The sequence below is a fragment of the Capra hircus genome, chromosome 15, assembly GCF_001704415.2.
Source record: "Capra hircus breed San Clemente chromosome 15, ASM170441v1, whole genome shotgun sequence".
In the NCBI taxonomy this organism is placed as follows: Eukaryota; Metazoa; Chordata; class Mammalia; order Artiodactyla; family Bovidae; genus Capra; species Capra hircus.
This window is the reverse complement of record NC_030822.1, coordinates 60,548,510-60,572,836: the sequence shown is the minus strand read 5'-3', so window position 1 is coordinate 60,572,836 and position 24,327 is coordinate 60,548,510. Positions and strand designations below refer to the sequence as shown.

The following is a 24,327-nucleotide window of genomic DNA, read 5'->3' as shown; positions in this document are numbered from 1 at the left end:
AAGAGAATGGCAACCCACTCCAGTATTCTTGCCTGGAGAACCCCATGGATAGAGGAGCCTGGTGGGCTACAGTCTATGGGGTCGCAAAGTGTTGAACACAACTAAGTGACTAACACTTCATTTCACTATAAACTCAAAACATATAAAGGTGAGACTAGTCCTTCCATTTCTACAGTATATTACTTATTTCAGCTGCCATGATGTGTTACTCATTCCCCTTACTCAGTGGCAGGGGTTCTCAACCTGCTATACTTGGAATCACCTGAATATATTTTTAAAAATACAGATGCCTAGCTCCTACCCCTAGATATTCTGATTTAATTAATATGGAGTGCAGCCTGGGGCATCCGGATTCTTTAAAAATCTCCAAGTGATTCTAATGGGCAGCCAAGTTGGAATGTCATTAAGATAGATCTCTCCTAGCTATCAAGGAGATTTTAGCTTTATTTTACACTTTTGAATGCTTAGTAATGCCTTAAGTTTAACAAAGATTATTATGCCAAATTTGCATCATTTTTTTTTTCATCTTTTCTAGCCTTTACTGAGATAACTTTTGCAAAGTTTTTATTTTTTTTTAACTTAGAGGTGACAGAATTGACTATCAGGATGGTTACTCATACATATATTGCTGAAATAAAATTTGCTTCAGAACCAAAGGTAACCTAAGTATTAGCACATACTCAAATTTTTCCTTTTCAAATGGTTTGGTTTGCATTTACAATATTAAAATGATATTGAATAATTCTTCCACTATTTCACCTTCCTGGATGACATGCCATTCTAGTGCACACTGAGTTGGTGAAGCACATTAGCTGATGAAGTTTTGAACCCTTTCCTTGCATTATTTTCTGTAACAGGTCCAGGCAGGCCTTGGAAGTTATGAATAGAACAGTAGAACAACAATGTACTTAGATTTCAGGAAAGAACAATCAAATAGAAACTAAACATCGTGCAAGACTTCCTTCAGTTACTTATTTATCATGATCTTAAACACCATATTTAAATCACCTCCTACACATTAATGACAATTATACTTTCTGTTATAACTAACATTTACTCTGTGTTTTCAGTGACTGTCTACTGACCATCCACTACATATTAGCACTGCTACACTGCTGTGGGCTTAAAAAATTTCAACTCTCAACAGGTTTGTTTTCTAGAGAAAGAAATCACCCAAGACCATTTGGATACAGAGCTTGAGAAATGGAATACTCAAAAATTACTTCAAGTTTCAAGCATTAGTGACCAAGACAATAATGTTATCATTGAAATAACTGAGTTAAGCAGAATAGCCCAGAGAAAAAGAACAATGGTTGGTTCAGAATGAGGTCTCCTGAGTTTCTTTACAGCAATTAAATACACAAATAGTAATGTCCTTTGAAAGGGTACTATAATTTAGCAGTAGGTTCAGCCTGGGCAAGCCTAAGTCAACTTCATATTTAAGTGGAATAGAAAATAGCTATTGAGTTTTGAAGACAAAAAAACTCAGCTCTCTCATTATTTTTGTGTACTGTATAAAATTTCCACTATCAGACGTTCATTCCTTTGATTTAGATACTGTCTTTCCAGGATTTCCAGATGGGTTACCCACAGTAGAGGGGGCTTCCCAGGAAGCTGAAATGGTAAAGAATTTGCCTGCAATGCCAGAGACCTGGGTTCGATCCCTGGGTCAGGAAGATCCCATGGAAAAGGGCATGGCAGCCCACTCCAGTATTCTTGCCTGGAGAATCCCATGGACAGAGGAGCCTGGCGGACTAGTCCATGGGTTCACAAAGAGTCGGACACAACTGAGCTACAAACATACACACATTCATAGCAGAACAGAAGAATTGTGTTCCACCTGGCAAAGTTTGGGAGAGCAGAGAAAGCCTGGAGGAAATGGCAGCTACATGAGGTTTCTGGTCGTGCAGGATAAGGAGGAAGAACAGAAGAAAAGAGAGCATCAGAGACAGATTTTACCTTATTAAATCTGAAACACAGATTCAAAGAGTTTAAAACATGAAAATAACCCAAAAGATCTTCTAGAATAACAGTTCCCAGAATCACATTTCTTCATTTTAACATGAGGGAATTCAACTCGCTTGCTACATTATCTTCAAGCCCCAAGGTTCACCAACAAAGATTTATCTTGAAATCTGTCTTCCTAACTTTAGCTGAACTTCAGCTATAAAATAAAACTATTTGTGCATATAAGTTTTCAAATAGGCAAAATAATCTTAAAATATCATCTAAATTGGACATAAAATTGATTGGACTTTTGATGTCATAGATAGTAGCCTTTTTTAATTAGACCTCTGATTTCATTAGCTTCCCTTCCTTAAATTGAAAATTACATCCATAGACTTATCCAACTGTTTCCAAAGGCACATCATTGCTAATAAGGGAAAAAATACAGATGCTTTACCAAAACTCCCACTCAAGCAGAAAGTATATTTTTGATAAAGGCAACTAAATAACATCATTTTTTAAAGCAGTGAACTATCCTACAACCCACACAGCAAGTCACTCCTGTTATATTTGAGTTACAAACAAGGAAATTCACATTAATTGTGGAAATGAAATTGCATATGCTAAAAAGTTGTCTAATAAAATCTGCAGTCATGTAATGTTCATTTGAACCAAAAAGAAATTAAGTTTAGAGCTGCTTAATCCACTAATAAGTGAAACTCATTTACTGATCAACTAAATGAATCTTAAACTATATGATGCTTCTTTTTGATAAAGTTACCTACAAGTGTTTTATTTACCACAAGCCTTTTTCCTACTTTATTTGTATTTTCCATGTGCGTGATCAAGCACACATAATGGTTGAATGGCATTGTCCTGGAGGGCACAAAAATATCTGTAGCCCGCCAGGCTTCTCTGTCCATGGGAGTCTCTGTATCATGCATCAAGGTGGAAACCAAGTCAGCCCACTAAAAATAATTCAGGGTGTAAAAAATTGTATAGACAAGATTCTGTGCTAATATAATAAATGTGTGTTATACAGAACAACATTCTCTAATATTGCATCAGCCAAAAGGTTCATTTGGGTTTTTCCATAAGATATCACAATAAACTGCTGCATTTCATTGCAATATTAATTGCAACATTATAATTACAGACTGATTTCAAAACTGAATTTGAGTGTTGAATAATAATACTATCTTACTAATGGAAGATATAAATCATAGAGTGAATACATTAAGTGCAAAGAGAAAAGAGAAATATGAAAATTAGCTAAAAGCACCAGGAAAGATTTTACCCAGGAAGTAAAAGCTGAGCTTGAGATTTAAACCAGCAGTAGGTGAGCTAAGAGAAGGACAATATGAACTTTACTAAATGTAAGCAAGATGAAATCCTTACGATATATTCCATGTTTGCAGAGGAAATAAAGATAATAAATGTTATGTAATTCTTAAAAACTAAAGGATATAAATTCTGCCTAGAAAAAAGACTTAAGAACCAAATGTGGGGAGTAGAAACAAAAACAAGAATAAGTAGACACAGAGTGATGCTTAAGAGAATCACACTTTAAAGTATTTTCCTTCTTGTAAACCAATTAACAAGAAAGCCAATTTCCTCCTTTTGGTTTCATAGAGCTTTTAAAGAGAATTGACTTTCTTCAGCTGTGCACTCTGTTTACTTGTTGGCTATGCTGAATCCCTAGAATTGTCAAGTTATTTCTAAAAATCTTGAAAATCTACCTGAGGTTTTTTGTTTGTTTGTTTTGCTTTTTGAGAGGTGACAGAGATCAATCAGTGGTGAAAAGCAGTCAGTCAGTTCAGTCAGTTCAGTTGCTCAGTCGTGTCCGACTCTGCGACCCCATGACTCGCAGCACGCCAGGCCTCCCTGTCCATCACCATCTCCCGGAGTTCACTCAGACTCACGTCCATCGAGTCCGTGATGCCATCCAGCCATCTCATCCTCAGTCGCCCCCTTTTCCTCCTGCCCCCAATCCCTCCCAGCATCAGGGTCTTTTCCAATGAGTCAACTCTTTGCATGAGGTGGCCAAAGTACTGGAGCTTCAGCTTTAGCATCATTCCTTCCAAGGAAAGTTAATCTGTTTAGTAATAGCCTAGAGAAGTTCATGCCCCTTGAAAGTCCCACTGAATCAAGCCCTGAAGCAACCTTCTGGTGGAGCCAGTGCGGTCACCCTCTGCCCTCTGGCTAATTCCACTGACAAACTTTACGATGTGGTGGTGTCAAGGCAGCAGTTTCCTTTGAATTCCTTTGTGTCTATGACTCTGTTTGAAACAGTTTGACTTTTGTGAGAGTCCGTTCTTCTGCTTCTCTTGTGGACCAACCCTCCTCAAGGTTTATTTCCACCTGCCAGCCCCTTAATACTGAAATGGATGCTCTCAAAGTTGGTCCTGAGCCTTTCACTTTTCTCATTCTATTCTCTATTCAAGAAAAACACATTACTGGAACTTCCCAGGGGTCCAGTGGCTAAGACTCTGCACTCCCAATACCCGGCACAGCCAAGTTAAAAAAAGAAGAAAACAATTTTAGCAAATTAAAAGAAAAAAAAAAAGCACATTGTTGAAGTCACCTACTCCTGAGTGAACCACAGCATGTGCTGGAGGTTCAGTGAAAAATAAGACAACATACCTCTCTTGGCAATCTAATTTATCCTCATGACTTCAACTACTACAGCTTCAGAAAAACTACTAAATTTCTCATTTCAGTTCTGGTCTTTTTCCAGAGTTCCACCTCCAAATACCCAACTCCATCACAATGTCCTTCCATTACTTACAACTATACACACCTAAACCTAAAATACCTCATAATTCTCTTCTAAGTAGATCTGCCTGCCAACATCTCTACTTGTCATTGAAACCTGGAGGTTAATTCTGTCCTCTCCTTCTTCGCTCTAACTAGTTACCAAAGCCCTGTGAAGCTCCCTTCACAAAGCCTCTCTCATTCAGACCGTATATTCTATGTGACTTTATGCCTGGGCTATTAAAATAATCTCCGAAATGGACCTTCAGTCGCCTCTGTCTCTCCCTCTTCTAATCTATGTCACTTTATTAATCTCCATAAAACAACATGTCATGTAAGTCATGGGTCCCTCAGAAGAATAAGATTAAAATCCCCTGGCCTGATACCTAGAGTCCTCCAAGATCTATCTCCTTCTTCACTGCCTCTCTGATCTTATTACTATTTCCCCAATGGGGATACATTCACTGCTCTCCCATCTACCAGGTGTATTACGGTCTCCATGAATTTGCTTGTGTTTTTTTCTTCATAAGTTGCTCCTACTACCAAGAGCATCCTCTCCATCTTCTCCTTTTATCTATATCCTACTTTTCCTTCTCAGACCCATATTTTCCACATAGCCTTCTCTGTGTGCCAATCATTGGTGTTTTTCTTCTTTCCTTTTTCCTAAATGCTTGACAACAACAAAGCTCACATTAGTATTCAGGAGTCTTGAAACACTTATTAATCTAACTATCTTAGTACTTAAGATAATTATGTATTATATAAGTATATAAATAATGCACAACTTATTATATTGTATATATTAATAAAATTGATATACTATCACTACCTTAATTATATATTGTAGAAATTGTCTATCTTTCTATTAATAGACCATAGATCCCTAGATTGTGTTCTCTAAAGATGATAAATATGCAACAAGCTTGCTCCTGCTGCTAAGTCATAACCAAGAGTCCAAGCAACTCTAATTATAAAGGTTTTATTTTAGATTGTCTCTGATTTACTAAAAGATAAATCAATTTAACATTTTCATATAGAAGGCAACAGTATTGATTAATCAATAAATAGAAACTGAAGATAATCAAGAATCTGGTGCACTCTTACTAATGAGAGTACAATGAAATGGAATCAAAAGTATAAAATTAGAAAAGTTGCTGGCAGTTCATTTTAGCTCGAAAATCTCCTCTCATAATTAAACAGATTCATTGATTTTTAGTTCTTCAAAGGCATCACGCTGACTCAATCTAGTCTTGCTTCAACAAATAAACTAGTTATTTACAGTATCATGAATATTAATAAAATATTCTAATAGTTATTGATCTATATAAAAATCAAAACATGGTTTTATATTTCTTAAAAGAAAACATACCCTTTAAAAAAACAGGTTTAAAAAGAAACTGCTAAACTCCCCCTGGGTGTTCTTTGGAAGGAATGATGCTAAAGCTGAAACTCCAGTACTTTGGCCACCTCATGCAAAGAGTTGACTCATTGGAAAAGATTCTGATGCTGGGAGGGATTGGGAGCAGGAGGAAAAGGGGATGACAGAGGATGAGATGGCTGGATGGCATCATCGACTCGATGGACATGAGTCTGAGTGAACTCTGGGAGGTGGTGATGGACAGGGAGGCCTGAAATGCTGCGATTCATGGGGTCGCAAAGAGTCGGACATGACTGAGCAACTGAACTGAACTGAAACTCCAATCATTTCTCCTCAGTCTGACTGTTCACGTCTTGCTCCCTGACAAAAGCCATGGAGGACTTCCTTGGTGGTCCAGTAGTTAAGAATCCACCTGCCAATGCAGGGGACCCTGGTTCAATCCCTGGTCCAGGGAGATTCCACATAACACGGGGCTACTGGCCGCTGAGCCACAGATACTGAAGCCCACAGGCCGTAAAGCCCATGCTCTGCAACAGGAGGAGCCGCTGCACTGCAACCTGAAAGCAGCCCCCTGCTCACCACAGCTAGAGGAAACCTGAGTGCCGCAATGACAACCCAGAAAAAATAAGGCTATGGAAGTTAGAAAATGTCCAGACGGCAATTTGTGTATGTTGAAAGCAGTGAATAAGCTTTCACCATCTTTTGTAATTCCCAACTCTCATCACTCTAGTTTTTATTTAGGAGTCGTAAGTTTAGCCAATATAATAAATTTGCTAAAGCAAGAAGTATTTGTTTTCTACACTCTTCTTGCTTTCCTCCTAACAACTAATCTCACTTCCTTTCCTTAGTACAACATCCCCGTCTCCCTAATCACCAAACGCCCAGAAATCAAATACAACGGTAAACAAGCCACTGAATGGTACCTTCCTGGTGCTGTATAAAACAAATGCAATCTTCTGTTTGGGCATTTTAAAACACCACAAGCATTCTTACTTAGATTAAATCATGGATCTCCCTGGTCTCCAGGCATGTCTAGACATGAACCATAAAGGGAATGAGATCCTTGGAGTTTCTCTAGTAACTGCAGGCCAAACCAACAGCAACCCTAAGAACAAGCATTCTTTATTTTTTTAAGCAAAACTATCCCACACACATTTCGTCTCGTTATTTTAATTTTTTAGTTGCACTACCTACAAAATAAACTGCATTTTAAATGTTTGATTTCAGTAGGCAATGCATATTGATGACTTTTATACATGAATTTTCTTTTTTTTTCAATCATCTTTGAAGAAAAGTTTTTAAAATCTAAATTTCAAGGCATCTACCTGCAACCACTGCCTTGGATGGCAGCAATTCAGCTCAGGTAAGACATGCAAGATGCAGCTAATAATCATAAAATATCAATCGGGAGGAGGTATTAAATACTGTATTGGGTAAAAATGACTAACAATTTGAAACAATTTGAAAGAATTGCCTTTGTAACCACATCCTAACCAAGACTTATAAGACTGCATATGGTTAATGGAATGGAAGCTATTTTATTTATATATGTATATTTAACTAGAAAGTACAAATTGAACTCTACAGTTATCTCTAGAGAGTTTAGACGTTAGCTAACTCTGATTACAGCATGTTGCCTGATAATGGCTTGGTATACTGTACATGTTAAAGGTTTACGAAGGATTTATGTAATGTAGTCAACAACGTCATGCTCTCCCAAAGATACGATGAATACAAATCATTGTTCGTTGTAAATAACCTGCCTTTTTGCAATTTAACAAGTTAATGTTTACAATTAACATTTTCTGTATTGTACATTTTATACCTTGGTCTCTTACTCTTCACTTTGGTGTACACAGAGCAAATGACGCATTTAACAAAAAAAAATGTACTGTTTTTCATATTCAAAGATAATGCTATAACTTACCAAATTCATCCTTGAGAAGATTCTTCTGGTGTTTTAAGAATATGTGAGTTTGGAATGTGTGTTGAATGATCTAGATCATCTGGGCCTATCCATGTTGAGTGGCATCTGTGAGACCACTTGCTGGGCTTAGGGAATCAGCCTATAGCTGGGGAGTTTTCCTTTGTGGACAATCATTTAGAATTAAGCTATTTGGGTCAATAAAGATCAAAGGGAGGGCTACTTCCAGTTGAGCCCCAGAAAGTGTGTAATCAAACAATATTCTTTATTCTCTCCTGATTCATGCACTGAAGAAAACAAAGGGAAGGAGTAACTAAGGGAAAGAATTATTAGTAGAGGTCTCCCAGAAATCCTCTCTCCTCTTTGCTCAATGTACTCCAAATGCACACATAAACACATCTACATCCTCAAATGTGGAACTGAGAGAATAAGAAAATACAACCGGTCACAAAACAGTCTTTCTTCCACAGCCCTCACCCTGAATGTCCAAAACCACCCTTGCTTCAAGGACTTACTCTAGTACTACCTCCTCCATGACACTTCCCTAACCGATGATAATTCTCCTTCATGCCCCACCCCGCTCACTTCTATTTCTACCCGCCTTGAACATTTACTAGGCACTGTCTTGTATAGTAAATATGCGTGTTCATTTTGTGTTACCATCTAGGTTGTACATAGGATGGTGGAAAGACCCTAGGGGCTAAACATATAGTTGCTGCTGCTGCTGCTGCTGCTGCTAAGTCGCTTCAGTCGTGTCCGACTCTGTGTGACCCCATAGATGGCAGCCCACCAGGCTCCCCCATCCCTGGGATTCTCCAGGCAAGAACACTGGAGTGGGTTGCCATTTCCTTCTCCAATGCATGAAAGTGAAAAGGGAAAGGGAAGTCGCTCAGTCATGTCCGACTCTTAGGGACCCCATGGACTACAGCCTACCAGGCTCCTCTGTCCACGGGATTTTCCAGGCAAGAGTACTGGAGTGGGGTGCCATTACCTTCTCCGAAACATATAGCAGGGATTGAAATAAACAATGTACCAGAAGTAGGAATAGTTTTGCCTGAAGTTGACCTGGGCTGATTCCTGGGTTGGGAAGATCCCCTGGAGAAGGAAACCGGCAACCCACTCCAGCATTCTTGCCTGGAGAATCGCACTGACTGTAGCCTGTCAGGCTCCTCTGTCCATGAGGTCGCAAGAGTTGGACGCGATTTAGCGACTAAACCACCAAAGCTGACCTAGAGGGTACGAAACTTCGGCCTCCGACCTTAAGCGGCCCAGACTCCCATCTAACTAACGAGCTGGCCGGCTCCCTCTCTTGACCAAAAGAAGATCTGGCTCCCACCCCCACTGAATGGCCCTCCGACAATGTGAGAGCACCCAACGGGAACACGAGAGGGCAGGCGGGACCTCCTGGGCACTCCTCCGGCATGTTACAGGCCACCCAGGCCAACCGCTCTTCGGAAAACTGGAGCCAACCAGCTGATACTCCAGCAAGCTGTTTTCCCTGACGAGGATGGGTTTTGAAAACTGGGGGGAGGGCCTGGGGTTTATTGGAGGGGGTGGTCGGAGAGAAGGAGCTCTTCCTGCCTCCGGATAGATGAAGAAAATCAACTTCCCAAGATCCTTGCCTCCTCGTCCGGGGCCTGGTCTAGGCAGGCTCCCCGCCGCCCCTGCAGGCGGCGTCCTCCCCGCCCCCACCCGGCCCCTCCCCCACCGCCCCTCCCCCACCCGGCCCCCTCGCGCCCGCCCCGCCCCCTCCAGCCGCGGGGTTCTGAGGGCGGTTGGTCGGCCACGGCCACGGTCACTTAGCCACTCGGAGCGGCGGGGCGCACCGGGTCGAAAGAGCCGGCTCGAAGGGTTGGGGCCCAGAACTGAAGAGAAGTTTCCTGGGGCTGGCCGGCCCGGCTGAGGGAGGTGGGAGCCGGCCCGAGGAGAGCGGAGGGGAAAGGGAAGGGAAGGAAGGGGACCTGAGAGGCAGAGCCCCGGGAGGCGGGGAGACCGCTGGCCGGGGACGCGGGGTCGGGGGCTCGGTGGCCCAGGTGGGGCCAGCCGGCCGGGCTCCCCCGGGAGTCACCCGGGCCTGGGGTGGGGGCCGAACCAGCAGGCGGCAGGTTGCCGCTGGAGCGCCGCCCGCCGGCCTCGCCAAGCGTGCGCGGCACGTCCGGCGGGGGCCCCGCGCAGCCCCGCGCTGCCCCACGGGCCGAGCGAGAGTCGCTGGGGGGCGGCTCGGAGGCGTCCTCTGGGGCCCCGCGTCCTGGGCCTCGTGCCCCGGCACTGTCGGGTGTCGCCCCCGGGGAAATGTGGGGTCGCGGCGGGCCTGATCTCTCCTGCTCGCCTGCTCAGGGACACCGCGTCGGCGCTGCGAACCGTCTGAGAGCTTCGAGCCCGCGGGCGCCCGGTGCTCGGTTTGTAGGCAGTGTAATTAGCTGATTGTACTCTCATGCTTACAATCACTAGTTCCACTGCCATCAAAACAAGGCACAGCATCACCCGCCGCCCTGCGGGGAGGAGGACGCCACCCTCGGCGGCTAACCGCCGACCTCAAGCGTTCGCGAAGAGTGCACAGGGCTTCGCGATCCGATGCGTCAGCGTTTAGCTCTGCTGGCGGAGCACGTTGTCAGCTTGCTAGTAACCCCCTTGCAAACTCCTGCAAGCTGCTGCTTCTAGATACTGTTAAACTGTTAGCCATCTCTAAGAGTAAAAGCAAAACGGTGCAATCCCATGTAAACAAAGCGAAATCCATGGTGTTGAATGGCCTTAAGACTTTTTAACTGCTGGGTGGAGCCCCCACGTAGCGTTTAATGCTGCTTGCTGTGATTCGTTGCGCCTGTTTTTCATTATTTAGTAGTTCAGTTCAGTCGCTCAGTCGTGTCGGACTCTTTGTGACCCCATGGACTGCTGCACGCCAGGCTTCCCTGTCCATCACCAACTCCGGGAGCTTTCTCAAACTCATGTCCATCGAGTCGGTGATGCCATCCAACCAGCTCATCCTCTCATTATTTAGTAGGGTATTCACCAAGACACCAAGTGAGCTATTGCTGAACCTTGCCTATTACAACGTATGGAGCACCAACCTCAGACGCAGTTTGTGATAAACGTAAACATTTTTCCTGTGAGTCTAGTTACTAGGCAGTGTAGTTAGCTGATTGCTAATAATACCAATCACTAACCACACGGCCAGGTAAAAAGATTTGGGAATTCATCCAAATGAGCTGCATGTATATATCAATGTGGGGGGCTTGGCGAGGGGGATTGGAATTTGCTGCTATTGCCCATTGCTTATTTATCAATAGCTTAACCAAGAGAGAAGTCAACATTTTAGGTGCTAAATATACGATGTATGTTTTATATAGATAGATAGATACACAGATACATATATGATTTTTCAATATCCCTTCAGTCTCTGAACCAAAAAATGTTCAGATATATTGGAGAATAGATTTTTTTTCCTTAGCTGTCGTTGTATAGATTTGTAATTATCAGCTTTTGAACTATATTTTTGTGAGAGACTGTATTAATATCTTGAAAGAATAAAGTGTCATAAGGAAACAAAATTGTGGTTATTATCAATATGTTCATGTCCTTTCCTAAATTGGTTTTATGATTTCCATCTCAATTCCTCCCACAGTAATTACAACTTTCCTATCGCTGAAAGAGTTAAATTGTTCCTAGATTAACCCGATCTCCGGGGAAAGCTACACATATAACATTTGTTAACATTTTTGTAGAAACATATTAACAAAAATGTTTATAGTGTATTTTTCATCCCACTTATCCGATATATTTAAGTAATCATTTACAGCTCTTGCCGTAAAAGCAGCTTTTAGTGGGACTGACGATCTAAATCAAGCTTCTTTCCGTAAGATTGGCCTTACAGATTCAGGGGTGAAGGTGAAATCGCTCAGTCGTGTCCGACTCTTGCGACCCCGTGGACTGTAGCCTACCAGGCTTCTCCGTCCATGGGATTCTCCAGGCAAGAATACTGGAGTGGGTTACCATTTCCTTCTCCAGGGGATCTTCCAGACCCAGGGATCGAACCCGGGTCTCCCACATTGGCAGCAGACGCTTTAACCTCTGAGCCACCAGGGAAGCTCAGATTCAAGGGGAAATGCGTAAAAAACTATACACATGGGTACCTATCAGCCGAGTTTCGACCTCTAGCTACCATAGGCTATGTATGATGTTAGCTGCCCTGTTGAATTCATCAATACAGGCCCAGAACCTCCCCATAGAGGGTGCTGCGCTACAGCAACCTGGTGTGGAAAAGGGTTTGGGGCGGTGGAACTAAGGAACTGAAAGCTTTATTTAGATAGTTTGGGGGAAAGGAAGCTGGTCTGGCGGGGATACGAGGAAGGAGGGTGGGGGAAGGAGGCTGAGGATGAAAAAGCTGAAGTGCTCCCCCACTGACTCCAACAGGACAAGACGCCCCAAAGTGGATGCTTTGACTCTCCTATTCGGACCCCAAGGCTTGGACAGGTCCCGAAGCCTGTGATCACTGCAGAAATGGGATTCAGGTGACCCACAAGCACGCGCCAGACCCCAACATCTACTGAGCAAACCAAGGGCTTCCGGCCGCGGCGGTTGCCAACTTGGCGGGTTTCCGGGGTGAGGGCGGGGCGGGGCTGAGAGACCAGCAAAGGAGCTTGGAGAAGCGTCCTCAGTTGCCATGGAAACGAGGCCCAGCAGCAGTCTTAGCAGCCCAGAGGAGTCCTGTGAAGCTTTTCCCCAAGGATTGCTAGTGTTCACCGGCTCTTCGGATCGCGATGCCAACTTGGCCAAGCAGTTCTGGATCGGGGCGTCAATGTACCCCCACAACGAGTCTCAGCTGGTGCTCTCCAGAGGTAGCAGCCAGCGTCTGCCGGTGGCGAGGCCTTCCAAGAGCAGTGCACAGGGTGAGTAGCTCCTCTGTAACCCACGGGGAAGATACTAGAGCCCCGCCCAGGAGAAACTGCAGAACCTAGTTCTAAAGAGTCTTTCACTCAAATATCTTAACCTCTATACAAACAATTTTAAAATCATCTCTGCAATTTTTCCACCCCAAAATGATCAGTGGTGTCTTTGTTATATTTAAAAGCACATCTGAAAATATCCCCTGGGTTATGACATCTATTTGTCTAAACAGTGTAGAATAGTCTGGGCAAATGTTGGGTGAAATGAAAGACAGTCGTTTACATAATTGAGTTCAAACATGAAAACCCTAGAGAAGTTTGAAGGCAGAGTCAATATTAGGAAACAAGTTCCCTGACCTGTAAGGCCTAAAATGGGGAAACTGCAATTTTTATAGGTATAGAAAACTTAAATACCTTTAATGCTATGGTTTTTCCAGTTATCTCTTTACCTCCCTTTTGTATTTTTTAGAGAAAACTTATTTCCAGCCTTTTTCCCTTGAGGAAAGCAGTAAGTACAAAGTTTTGTGCCTTTCAAAATCCTGATTCCTAGATTCTTTAAAAAAAAAATCTAAGAATTTTTTTAAAAATTAACAAAATATAGATAATAAGTATAAGGATACAATTTCATACTTTGGCATAACTTTCTGAAAGCATACCAGGACCCTGCCTCAGGGACCAATTCATTTATCCAGAGGAAAATGCCTAAATTCCTGTAACCCTTTGAATAGGAATTGTAATATCTGATACTACAAGTTTGTTCTGTTTAGAGACCTTTTCTTATCTCTAGACTCAGGCTTGGAGGAGGCAATGGCACCCCACTCCAGTACTCTTGCCTGGAAAATCCCATGGACAGAGGAGCCTGGTAGGCTGCAGTCCATGGGGTGGCTAAGGGTCGGACACAACTGAGCAACTTCACTTTGACTTTTCACTTTTATGCATTGGAGAAGGAAATGGCAACCCACTCCAGTATTCTTGCCTGGAGAATCCCAGGGATGGGGAGCCTGGTGGGCTGCCATCTATGGGGTCACACAGAGTCGGACACAACTGAAGCGACTTAGCAGCAGCAGCAGATTCAGGCTACTCCTTTTCTAAAGAGATTAAAGGTTCCTTGCAGTCAGAGCTAATTAATTCAGTCTCCAGTTATTTATGAATTTGGTTCATAAAGTTTCAAGACAGTACATATTTATGTTACCTTCCTACTCTATGTATTACCTTTTAACCTTTAATTTTTATCAACGTTATTATAAAATCATGATAAAATTATTTCAGATTGAATTTGACTGTTTTCTTTAGAGAGTAGAGATGTCACTGCTGAAACCCTAAAGACTCAGGAATCCAAGGAGAAAAAAAAGTATCTCCAAAAGGTAGGCCAATATTTCAGAAAGTTATTTGATTTTCCTTAAAATTTCATTATTATTTTCTGTGTGTGTTTTAGTCGCTCAGTCGTGTCTGACTCTTTTCAACCCCATGGACTATAGCCCGCCAGGCTCCTCTGTTCATGGAGTTCTCCAGGCAAGAATACTGGAGTGTGTTGCCATGCCCTTCTCCATTATTTTCCAAGTCATCCCAATTATTCTTTTTTTTAATATACATATATAGAAATTTCCTGCTTCTGGTATATCGGTGTGGGTGTTGAAGAACCTTTATTAGAACTTTAATTGAAGATTAAGAAATTCTATTAAACTTTGGCAGTTCTCAGTCTCTGCAAAAGCCCAAGGATGTATAAGAACAATGAAAACAGAGGGAAGTGGGGAAAAATGGATTCACACACTTTCCATCCAATAAGGCCCTAAATCATATACAAAGTTGTAAGAAGAGAAATAGTGTAAGAACAGGAGAAAGTGAAGAGAATTGACTGTCTTGCTGTGCTGTGCTGTGTCGCTCAGTCGTGTCTGACTCTTTGATGAACAGACTGTCTTAATAGGTCAAAATTAAATGATCAGAGGAATGAGTCTGTCATCTAGAACCATTTTGATTAAAGGCCACAATTCAACACATTGGTGGTGTCAAATCAACTGAACATGTCTCTTCTTGGCAACCTCCCTTGTCTGCTTTTCTTGTTGCAGGCGCAGACTTTAACTCAATAATTAGTACAGTGATTTATAGAAACATTTTGTTTGGTTAATGGGGAGATTCCATTCCTGTAACTGTTCCTGTACTATAAAAGCAAAGATAGAGGATTTGTCTGACCTAATGTCTTTAATCACCGGATCTATTGGCAAACTCCAAAAGACTTATTGGGAATTCTACATAAATTACAGAACAGTCATTTGAGTTTGCTGATCACATTAGTTCCCTTTGTGGACTCTTGGTGATTCCTCCAAACAAATTAAGTGATTAGAAATAGTCAGCATTTTCTTCTCTCCTGGGGATACTATATACTGTATATTTATACCAGGACTTAATGAGGGGGAAGAGAACTTAATTTTCAGTGAGGCAAAAATCACTAAAATTCTACTTCTTCAGCACATTTTAATTTCATTTTTGGAAGAGATTAGAAATAAAAGATTAAAAACAAACTATTTCCAATTTTTATCATTTTTTGTCAAACAATTTAAGACAATTTGAGGAGTTACAAGTGAATTTCATGTTAATGGACTATTATATTAGTAGTCTTAGAACTGATTTCCTTGCCTCAGGTTCTTCTATTATTAATTAATTAATACCCAGATATCTACTGAGAACCTGTCACATGCCAAGTACTATCATAGATGCCGGGAATATAAAGATGTATTCCCTGACTTCGAAGAGTTTATAATCTGGTGGGGGAGAATGCCAATTAAATAATGCATTATTATGATAGATATATGCACATAATACATTATTATGGTAGAGATACACACGTAGAACTATGGGAACACATTGAAGGACATCAAAGTCAAGCTTAAGGATTCAAGAACTCTTCCCAAAAGAACTGCGTTTCAAAGAATGTATAGACTTGACCAATCAAGTAATATCCTCCATGCTAAACTAGTTATCTTCCTAATACCCAAGTCCTGTTATGCTGCTTTCTTACTGTATTCGTCTGCTAGGGTTGCCATAACAAAACACCACAGAACAGGTGGCTTAAATAACAGACTTCTATTTTCTCGCAGTTGTGGAGGCTGGAAGCCTGAGATCAGGGTGCCTCCAGAGTTGGTTTCTGATGAGGCCTCATTCCCAGGCTTCTGCAATAGATGGTCACTTTCTCGGTGCATCCTCAAATGGTAGCAGGAGCTCTGGTGTCTCTTCATCATCTTATAAGGACATCAGTGCCATTATATTAGGACCCCACCATTATGACCTCATTTAACTTGAACCATCTTTCTACAAGATCTGTTTCCAAATAGAGTTACACTGAGGGTTAGGGTTTCAACATAGAAATTGCAGGAGTGGGGATGGGAATGATATATTTTAAAATTAAAAAAATAAAAAACTAAAAAAAAAAATAGAGAGAGAGGGGGGAAAAAAACTCTTTTATTTCAGCTCAGTTTGAAATTCTGATGTGAAGATCACCATGGCCTTGCAAAAGCTCAGTGTGATTAATACTAACTGTGTCCGTAACTTCATTCCAAAAGCCGGTACCACTGCCCAGGAGGCAGGTGGCTGTGCGCTTCCAAGTTCCCTGAACACAGGTTTCTCAGATGTCAGCTCCAGAGGGTGATCGGTTAGATTGACTAAACGTAAGTCATAAGGACCTAAGTGGATGGAAAAGCTACAGAGGCGAATGATCTTCCGAAAGCCTCACAGCTGGGGGCCGGCAGACACCGCTTCTGATTTTGTCATCATAGATAATGTTGTCTTTAGTTGCCGTATTTTTAAGAAAAATAAAGTTGGCCAGCTATTACAGGAGCCAGCTGTTCGGCTTGGCCCGGTGTGTGTGTGTGTGTGTGTGTGTGGTTTGTTTTTTTGTTTTTTGTTTTTTTTTTGCGGGGCAAAAGAAAAAAAAAAAATCTATATATCTGGTTTCATTTTTCTCCCTAGCTTTTCTGCAGGATGGAGACCAAACTCTCCAGCGTGGTATTCAAGTTCTTTCCCAGTCTGACCATGACCTAACTGTCTTCTACCACTCTCCTTCCTTCCCCTATTCACCACCCTCTACCCCAAAAGCAGCGTCCTCTGTCCAGCTGGTGCTCAGCCACTAGGCTAGGGCACACTGTGTACCCTTTGCCATATGTGCTGCGATGGTAAATGGGTAAATATTAATATATTTTTGCTAAACCTAAACACACACATTATCCTGTGATATCTGCCAAATTGTACATTAAGGCAAATAGGTTCTGCAAGGCAGTATAAACAAGACTCTATCTTTTGAGAATAAAAGAGGCCTAACCAAGCAGCAAACCAACAGGACAGAAACAGAATATTATCGAAACAGCCCTGCGAGGATATAGGAGATCTGAGTCAGCATGGTGCGGTCCAATTAAGAGAATCATGTAATAATTGAATGCTCTTATAGATATCCTCTTTACCATCTGAGCCACTGGGGAGGCCAATGGATGTGAACTTGGACAAACTTCAGGAGATGGTGAGGGACAGGGAGGCCTGGCATGCTGCAGCCCACGGGGTCGTGAGGAGCTGGACACGACTTGGCAACTGAACAACAACAATAGATGTCCTCAGATACCATTGTGATCTAGTACTCATAACACCCAATTTAGTGAGTGCATACCATGTGGTATGTATACTAAGCTAAGCTCTGTATATGCATCAACTCATACTCTCGTTAAAATAACCTCGTGATTGTTCCCATTTAATCAAACGAGGCTTAAATGATCTTCCAAAGTTCCCACAACTGGAAAGTGGCTGAGTCTAAATTCAAAGCCTGTATCCTAATTCCAAAGCCTGTGAGTCTCATTTTATTGTACTGATTGATGGCCTCAGTATTGTTCAAGTGTGCTGCTGAAGACTCTAAAATTCAAAACTGTGGTATGAATACAAGTGTAAGAAACAGTGTTTCCAGCCCTGTGGAACTGTACACTGTTTCTTCAACCTGCGGTGCACTTTTGTGTGTCTTCCTAAAATGCTGTCCCGCATTTACCTTCAAGTTTCAACTCAAATACAACCTCAAATACAACTTCTCTCTGAAGCCTTCCCAGAGGTGACTTGGACGCTACAGAATGAATAGGTCCCTTCTCTGTGCTCCCAGAGCAAGTCATGATCTGTGTTATAGCTGCATGTGGATGTTTCTGTCTCTCCTGCTAGATTCCAAGCACCATAGTGTAGTGGACTTCAGAGACAAGCTGGGTTTGGAAGTCTGACTCTGCCACTTACTATCTCAGTGACCTTGAGAAGCCTACTTAACCCCTGTAAGGCTCAGCTTTCTCAGACAGAGAAGCAGCAGTGATAAAAATATCCCCCTCATCCAGCTGGTATAAGATATGTAAAACACTTGGCCATCGTTTGCTCTCAACAAATTCCAGTTCTCTTTTCCTCCATGAGGGCAGAGGTCATTTCCTATTTGCTTAACCCTGATGGTCATCTCGGAGAAGGCAATGGCACCCCACTCCAGTACTCTTGCCTAGAAAATCCCATGGACGCAGGAGCCTGGTAGGCTGCAGTCCATGGGGTCGCTAGGAGTCGGACACAGACACAACTGAGCGACTTCACTTTCACTTTTCACTTTCATGCATTGGAGAAGGAAATGGCAACCCACTCCAGTGTTCTTGCCTGGAGAATCCCAGGGACGGGGAGCCTGGTGGGCTGCCGTCTCTGGGGTAACACAGAGTTGGACACGACTGAAGCAACTTAGCAGCAGCAGTAGCAGATGCTCGTCTACCTATTGAAACTCAATAGATATTTGTTGATAGAATAAATAATTGCATAACTGAGTTAATGAATGAATGAACATATGCTCTACACAGTGATAATGTCATTTTGGTTAGCCTTTTGCATGTGTATACACCTGACAAATTTTTCCAAGCTGACAGTTTTTGTAAGAATACTCTCCAAAGCTAGCCTATTTGCAAGTCTACTTTAGGATCAATTTAGCACATGCCCCCGCTTCTCAGATTTGCTTTTACCTCTGCTGCTGCTGCTGCTGAGTCGCTCAGTCGTGTCCGACTCCGTGCGACCCCATAGACGGCAGCCCACCGGGCTGCCCCGTCCCTGGGATTCTCCAGGCAAGAACACTGGAGTGGGTTGCCATTTCCTTCTCCAATGCAGGAAAGTGAAAAGGGAAAGTGAAGTCGCTCAGTCGTATCTCTTAGCGACCCCATGGACCGCAGCCTACCAGGCTCCTCCGTCCATGGGATTTTCCAGGCAAGAGTACTGGAGTGGGGTGCCATTGCCTTCTCCCTCATGGGTCTATATATGATGGGAGGAAATGTGACTCCTTGTAATTACTAAAACTGAGACTCTTATTTTTGGATGACACTGTTTTTTAAGATTGTAGTACTCTCTCTACATTGCTGCCACCACCATTCTAGAATTTTCATCTTGATGGCAGAAAATAAATGGGGTGAGAGGTTCTATTTAACACTAGTTAAATAGAACATTTATAATGATCTATTTAATTTGCAGATCTTCCACATATTTTGAACACATACATTTGTAGGTAAATTCCTGGTATGATTTTCATTCTAAAATGGTAAAAAATATTCCCCATCAAGTCACTTAAAGTTTTTTTTTCTTTTCACAGTCTCCTTAAAATTAATGAAAATCTGAAAATTTATCTCTCTCTCTCCTAAAAATACCTTTGTAGCTTTTCTCCCCAATTGATATTGATTGATTTTTTCAGTTGGTGAACTTTTTTAAATTTTAATGTTATCCTCCATCTTGGAATATCTTCCAGGTATACATTATAAATACTTTGGTTAGTAGAAAAAATGCTATTAATCACAAGTACTATTTCTGTGATGGATAGCCATGGCAGAAAATCAAGAACAATTTGAGTCCATCAAGATTAAATGGCTTACTCTGTCCATAAAGGAAACCTTATAGCTCTGTACTGGCCCATTATTCTTCCTTTGAGAGTTCTAAAGTAGTCTGAAAACATTATCATAAATGAATAGTCAGCTAATTCTTTGAAATCATAAAACTAATTTGCTTTTTAGTTTTGCCACCTTTAAGAAAGCTCTTTACCTGATTATCTCTTTATGAAAATGATTATAAATTATTCATTTTCTGGGAGGGGAAGAAAAGATCAGAGCAGTACTTTAAGGCATATATATAGACAACATATTCATAAACATCCATCTGGAATCAGAGTTTAATGTGAGTGAATATAAACTAAAGGTTTTTAGAAGGAAAAGATCTCATCTGTGAATCAGCAATAAAGATATACTCTTTATCAGGCTTCCCTGGTGGCTCAGACAGTAAAGAGTCTGCCTCCAGTGCAGGAGACCTGGGTTCAATCCCTGGGTCAGGAAGATCCCCTGAAGAAAGAAATGGCAACCCACTCCAGCATTCTCACCTGGAGAATTCCATGGACAAAGGAGCCTGGTGGGCTACAGTCCATAGCGTCACAGAGTCGGACATGACTGAGCAACTAACATTTTATCAGGAGTGGGATTTAAATCTGTTCAGTCTCACAACCTGTACAACCAATGCTAACTATGGGGTAAGTCTTCCTCAAAAGTCAATTTGAAGGCTTCTCTGGTGGCTCAGTGGCAAAGAATCTGCCTGCCAAGGCAGGAGACACAGATTCAATCCCTGATCCAGGAAAATCCCACACGTCATGGAGCAACGAAGCCTCTGCACCACAACTATTGTGTCTGTGCGCTAGAGCCTGGGGGCCACAACTGCTGAAGCCTGCATACCCTAGAGCGTGTACAGCCACAAGAAAAGCCACTGCAATGGAGAGCCCGCACAGCAACAAAGGCCCAACACAGCCAAAACTAAATAAATACATCTTAATATTTTTTAAGAAAAAAGAAATTCCTATTTCTTAAACAAAAAAAGTCAGTTTGCTATATGAGTGACACTTCAGTGAACCAGAAGCAAATCATTCTATGCTGAGATCATGCTTAGAAGAAGAATCTAAGAAATTTCACAAAGATGCGTTTTTAGATACCAAATCACAAAAGTGGAAACCTTTAACATTATCCTCCATTATCTTATACTTTGAAGGGACACTCAGAATCATTGTTAATCAGTTTTGTAGTGCCAAACCAAAGATGTAAGGAATTTCCTCAGTGTCATTGTCCAGGAGGTTCAGTTAAAAGAAAATCCTTTTTGGTATCAAATTGCCCAGGAATGGCTACCCAGACAAATCAAAATTTTCTCAGTCTCAGTGTTACCTGGCTTTGTTATAATTTTGCTTTCCTGCCCTTCAGTTCAGTTCAGTTCAGTCACTCAGTCGTGTCAAACTCTGCGACCCCATGAATCGCAGCACACCAGGCCTCCCTGTCTGTCACCAACTCCCGGAGTTCACCCAAACTTATATGCATTGAGTTGGTGATGCCATCCAGCCATCTCATCCTCTGTCGTCCCCTTCTCCTCCTGCCCCCAATCCCTCCCAGCATCAAAGTCTTTTCCAATGAATCAACTCTTCGCATGAGGTGGCCCAAGTACTGGAGTTTCAGCTTTAGCATCATTCCTTCCAAAGAAATCCCAGGGCTGATCTCCTTCAGAATGGATTGGTTGGATCTCCTTGCAGTCCAAGGGACTCTCAAGAGTCTTCTCCAACACCACAGTTCAAAAGCATCAATTCTTCGGCACTCAGCCTTCTTCACAGTCCAACTCTCACATCCATACATGACCACTGGAAAAACCATAGCCTTGACTAGACGGACCTTAGTTGGCAAAGTAATGTCTTTGTTTTTGAATATGGTATCTAGGTTAGTCATAACTTTTCTTCCAAGGAGTAAGCGTCTTTTCATTTCATGGCTGCAGTCACCATCTGCAGTGATTTTGGAGCCCCCAAAAATAAAGTCTGACACTGTTTCCACTGTTTCCCCATCTATTTCCCATGAAGTGATGGGACCGGGTGCCATGATCTTCGTCTTCTGAATGTTGAGCTTTAAGCCAACTTTTTCACTCTCCACTTTCACTTTCATCAAGAGGCTTTTTAGTTCCTCTTCACTTTCTGCCTTAAGGTTGGTGTTATCTGCATATCTGAGGTTATTGATATTTCTCCCAGCAATCTTGATTGCAGCTTGTGTTTCTTCCAGCCCAGGGTTTCTCATGATGTACTCTGTATATAAGTTAAATAAGCAGGGTGACAATATACAGCCTTGACGCACTCCTTTTCCTATTTGGAAGCAGTCTGTTGTTCCATGTCCAGTTCTAACTGTTGCTTCCTGACCTGCATGCAGATTTCTCAAGAGGCAGGTTAGGTGGCCCGGTATTCCCATCTCTTTCAGAATTTTCCACAGTTGATTGTGATCCACACAGTCAAAGGCTTTGGCATAGTCAGTAAAGCAGAAATAGAAGTTTTTCTGGAACTCTCTTGCTTTTTCCATGATCCAGCGGATGTTGGCAATTTGATCTCTGGTTCCTTTGCCTTTTCTAAAACCAGCTTGAACATCAGGAAGTTGACAGTTCACATATTGTTGAAGCCTGGCTTGGAGAATTTTGAGTACTACTTTACTAGTGTGTGAGATGAGTGCAATTGTGCAATAGTTTGAGCATTCTTTGGCCTTGCCTTTCTTTGGGATTGGAATGAAAACTGACCTTTTCCAGTTCTGTGGCCACTGCTGACTTTTCCAAATTTGCTGGCATAATGAGTGCAGCCCTTTCACAGCATCACCTTTTAGGATTTGAAATAGCTCAACTGGAATTCCATCACCTCCACTAGTTTTGTTCATAGTGATGCTTTCTAAGGCCCACTTGACTTCACATTCCAGGATGTCTGGCTCTATATGAGTGATCACACCATCGTGATTATCTGGGTCATGAAGATCTTTTTTGTACAGTTCTTCTTGCTACCTCTTCTTAACATCTTCTGCTTCTGTTAGGTCCGTACCATTTCTGTTCTTTACCGAGCCCATCTTTGCATGAAATATTCCCTTGGTATCTCTAATTTTCTTGAAGAGATCTCCCATTCTATTGTTTTCCTCTATTTCTTTGCATTGATCGCTGAAGAAGGCTTTCTTATCTCTTCTTGCTATTCTTTGGAACTCTGCATTCAGATGCTTATATCTTTCCTTTTCTCCTTTGCTTTTCGCTTTTCTTCTTTTCACAGCTATGTGTAAGGCCTCCCCAGACAGCCATTTTGCTTTTTTGCATTTCTTTTCCATGGGGATGATCTTGATCCCTGTCTCCTTTGCAATGTCACGAACCACCAGTAGGGTTAATCAAATAGAATTTTTTGAAGAACTGGGTAATTCTGTGGATCCGGTCACTCAGAAAATAACCACAACATACCTGAAATGAAAACCATAGTCTACCTTTTCCCTTTGCCTCTGCCAAAGGCAAGATAAAAAGAGCTGTAAGTAAAATATGTTGGAGCCAGATAAGAAAGTTTAAAATTTTCTGTATCTATATTTACTTCCTCATTTTATCATTTTCTGTGCTAAGGTGTTTTAGTCCGGTGGTCACGCATACTCTCGGAGCCTGATACAGCCGTTTGTCTATTTGGCTTCTGAGATTTTGCAGTTCCCCAAGCCACTGTGTTGGTGATACAGTCAATCCTTCTTATTCACAATTCCATAGCTGCAAATTCACTTACTATGCAACATTTTACTTGTAACCCCAAAATCAATACTGGCATCTTTGTGGTCATTGGAGGTAATTCACAGACCAGTGAAAATTTTGAGTTGCCCAACACACAACTGAGTGACTTCACTTTCACTTTTCACTTTCATGCATTGGAGAAGAAAATGGCAACCCACTTCAGTGTTCTTGCCTGGAGAATACCAGGGATGGGGGAACCTGATGGGCTGCCGTCTATGGGGTCGCACAGAGTCGGACACGACTGAAGCGACTTAGCAGCAGCAGCAGCAACACACATGTTCCTAGCTGAGGCTAAACAAGACAATATTATGCCTTCTTGTTTCAACTCATACTGTAAACAGGTGTCCTTTCTCCAGTTTATTAAGTGCCATGTTTTTCACTTTTTTAAATTATTTCACTGATTTAAATAGCCTCCAAATGCTGAAGGACTGTGTAGTGTTCCTAAGTGCAAGAAGGTTGTGACGTGCCTTACAGAAAAAATACATGCTTTAGATAAGCTTGACTCAGATATGAGTTACAAGTGCTATTGGCTATGAGTTCAATATTGGTGAATCAACAAGCTGTTTTAAATAAGGTGTCTGTAAAGAGAAACACATAAAACAAAGTTGTATATTGATGAAATGTAGTGAAACATTTCACATCGGTGAAATGTTGAGATCAAAGGCAGACAGGACCCTAGGAGACATGGTCACCTCTGTGCTGAGTTGACAGTTTCTTCTGCTTGGAAATTCCTTTCTCCAATTTCTCCCTTTAGCCAATGCCTGCTGCTGCTGCTAAGTCGCCTCAGTTGTGTCCGACTCTGTGCGACCGCATAGACGGCAGCCCACCAGGCTCCCCCATCCCTG

At 42.0% G+C, this 24,327-nt stretch overlaps 1 protein-coding gene and 2 non-coding genes across 4 annotated transcripts in view; all 3 read left to right on the top strand.

Annotated features, from left to right (window-relative positions):
- The window catches only part of C15H11orf88 (chromosome 15 C11orf88 homolog), a 40,752-nt gene continuing 23,644 nt past the window's right edge, over window positions 7,220-24,327 (top strand). The window contains exons 1-4 of one of the 2 annotated variants that reach the window (XM_018058999.1): window positions 7,220-7,442; window positions 12,414-12,889; window positions 13,356-13,394; window positions 14,180-14,250. In XM_018058999.1, the coding sequence (XP_017914488.1) occupies window positions 12,664-12,889; window positions 13,356-13,394; window positions 14,180-14,250 (336 nt within the window). In that variant the 5' untranslated portion in view covers window positions 7,220-7,442; window positions 12,414-12,663. Of the gene's footprint in view, window positions 7,443-12,341; window positions 12,890-13,355; window positions 13,395-14,179; window positions 14,251-24,327 lie in introns of those variants that run through there. The other variant, XM_005689428.2, reaches the window with a different exon arrangement.
- MIR34B (microRNA 34b) lies at window positions 10,391-10,496 on the top strand. The gene has a single exon (NR_129718.1). It is a non-coding gene; the product is annotated as a microRNA 34b (primary transcript).
- On the top strand, window positions 11,111-11,212 carry MIR34C (microRNA 34c). The gene has a single exon (NR_129719.1). It is a non-coding gene; the product is annotated as a microRNA 34c (primary transcript).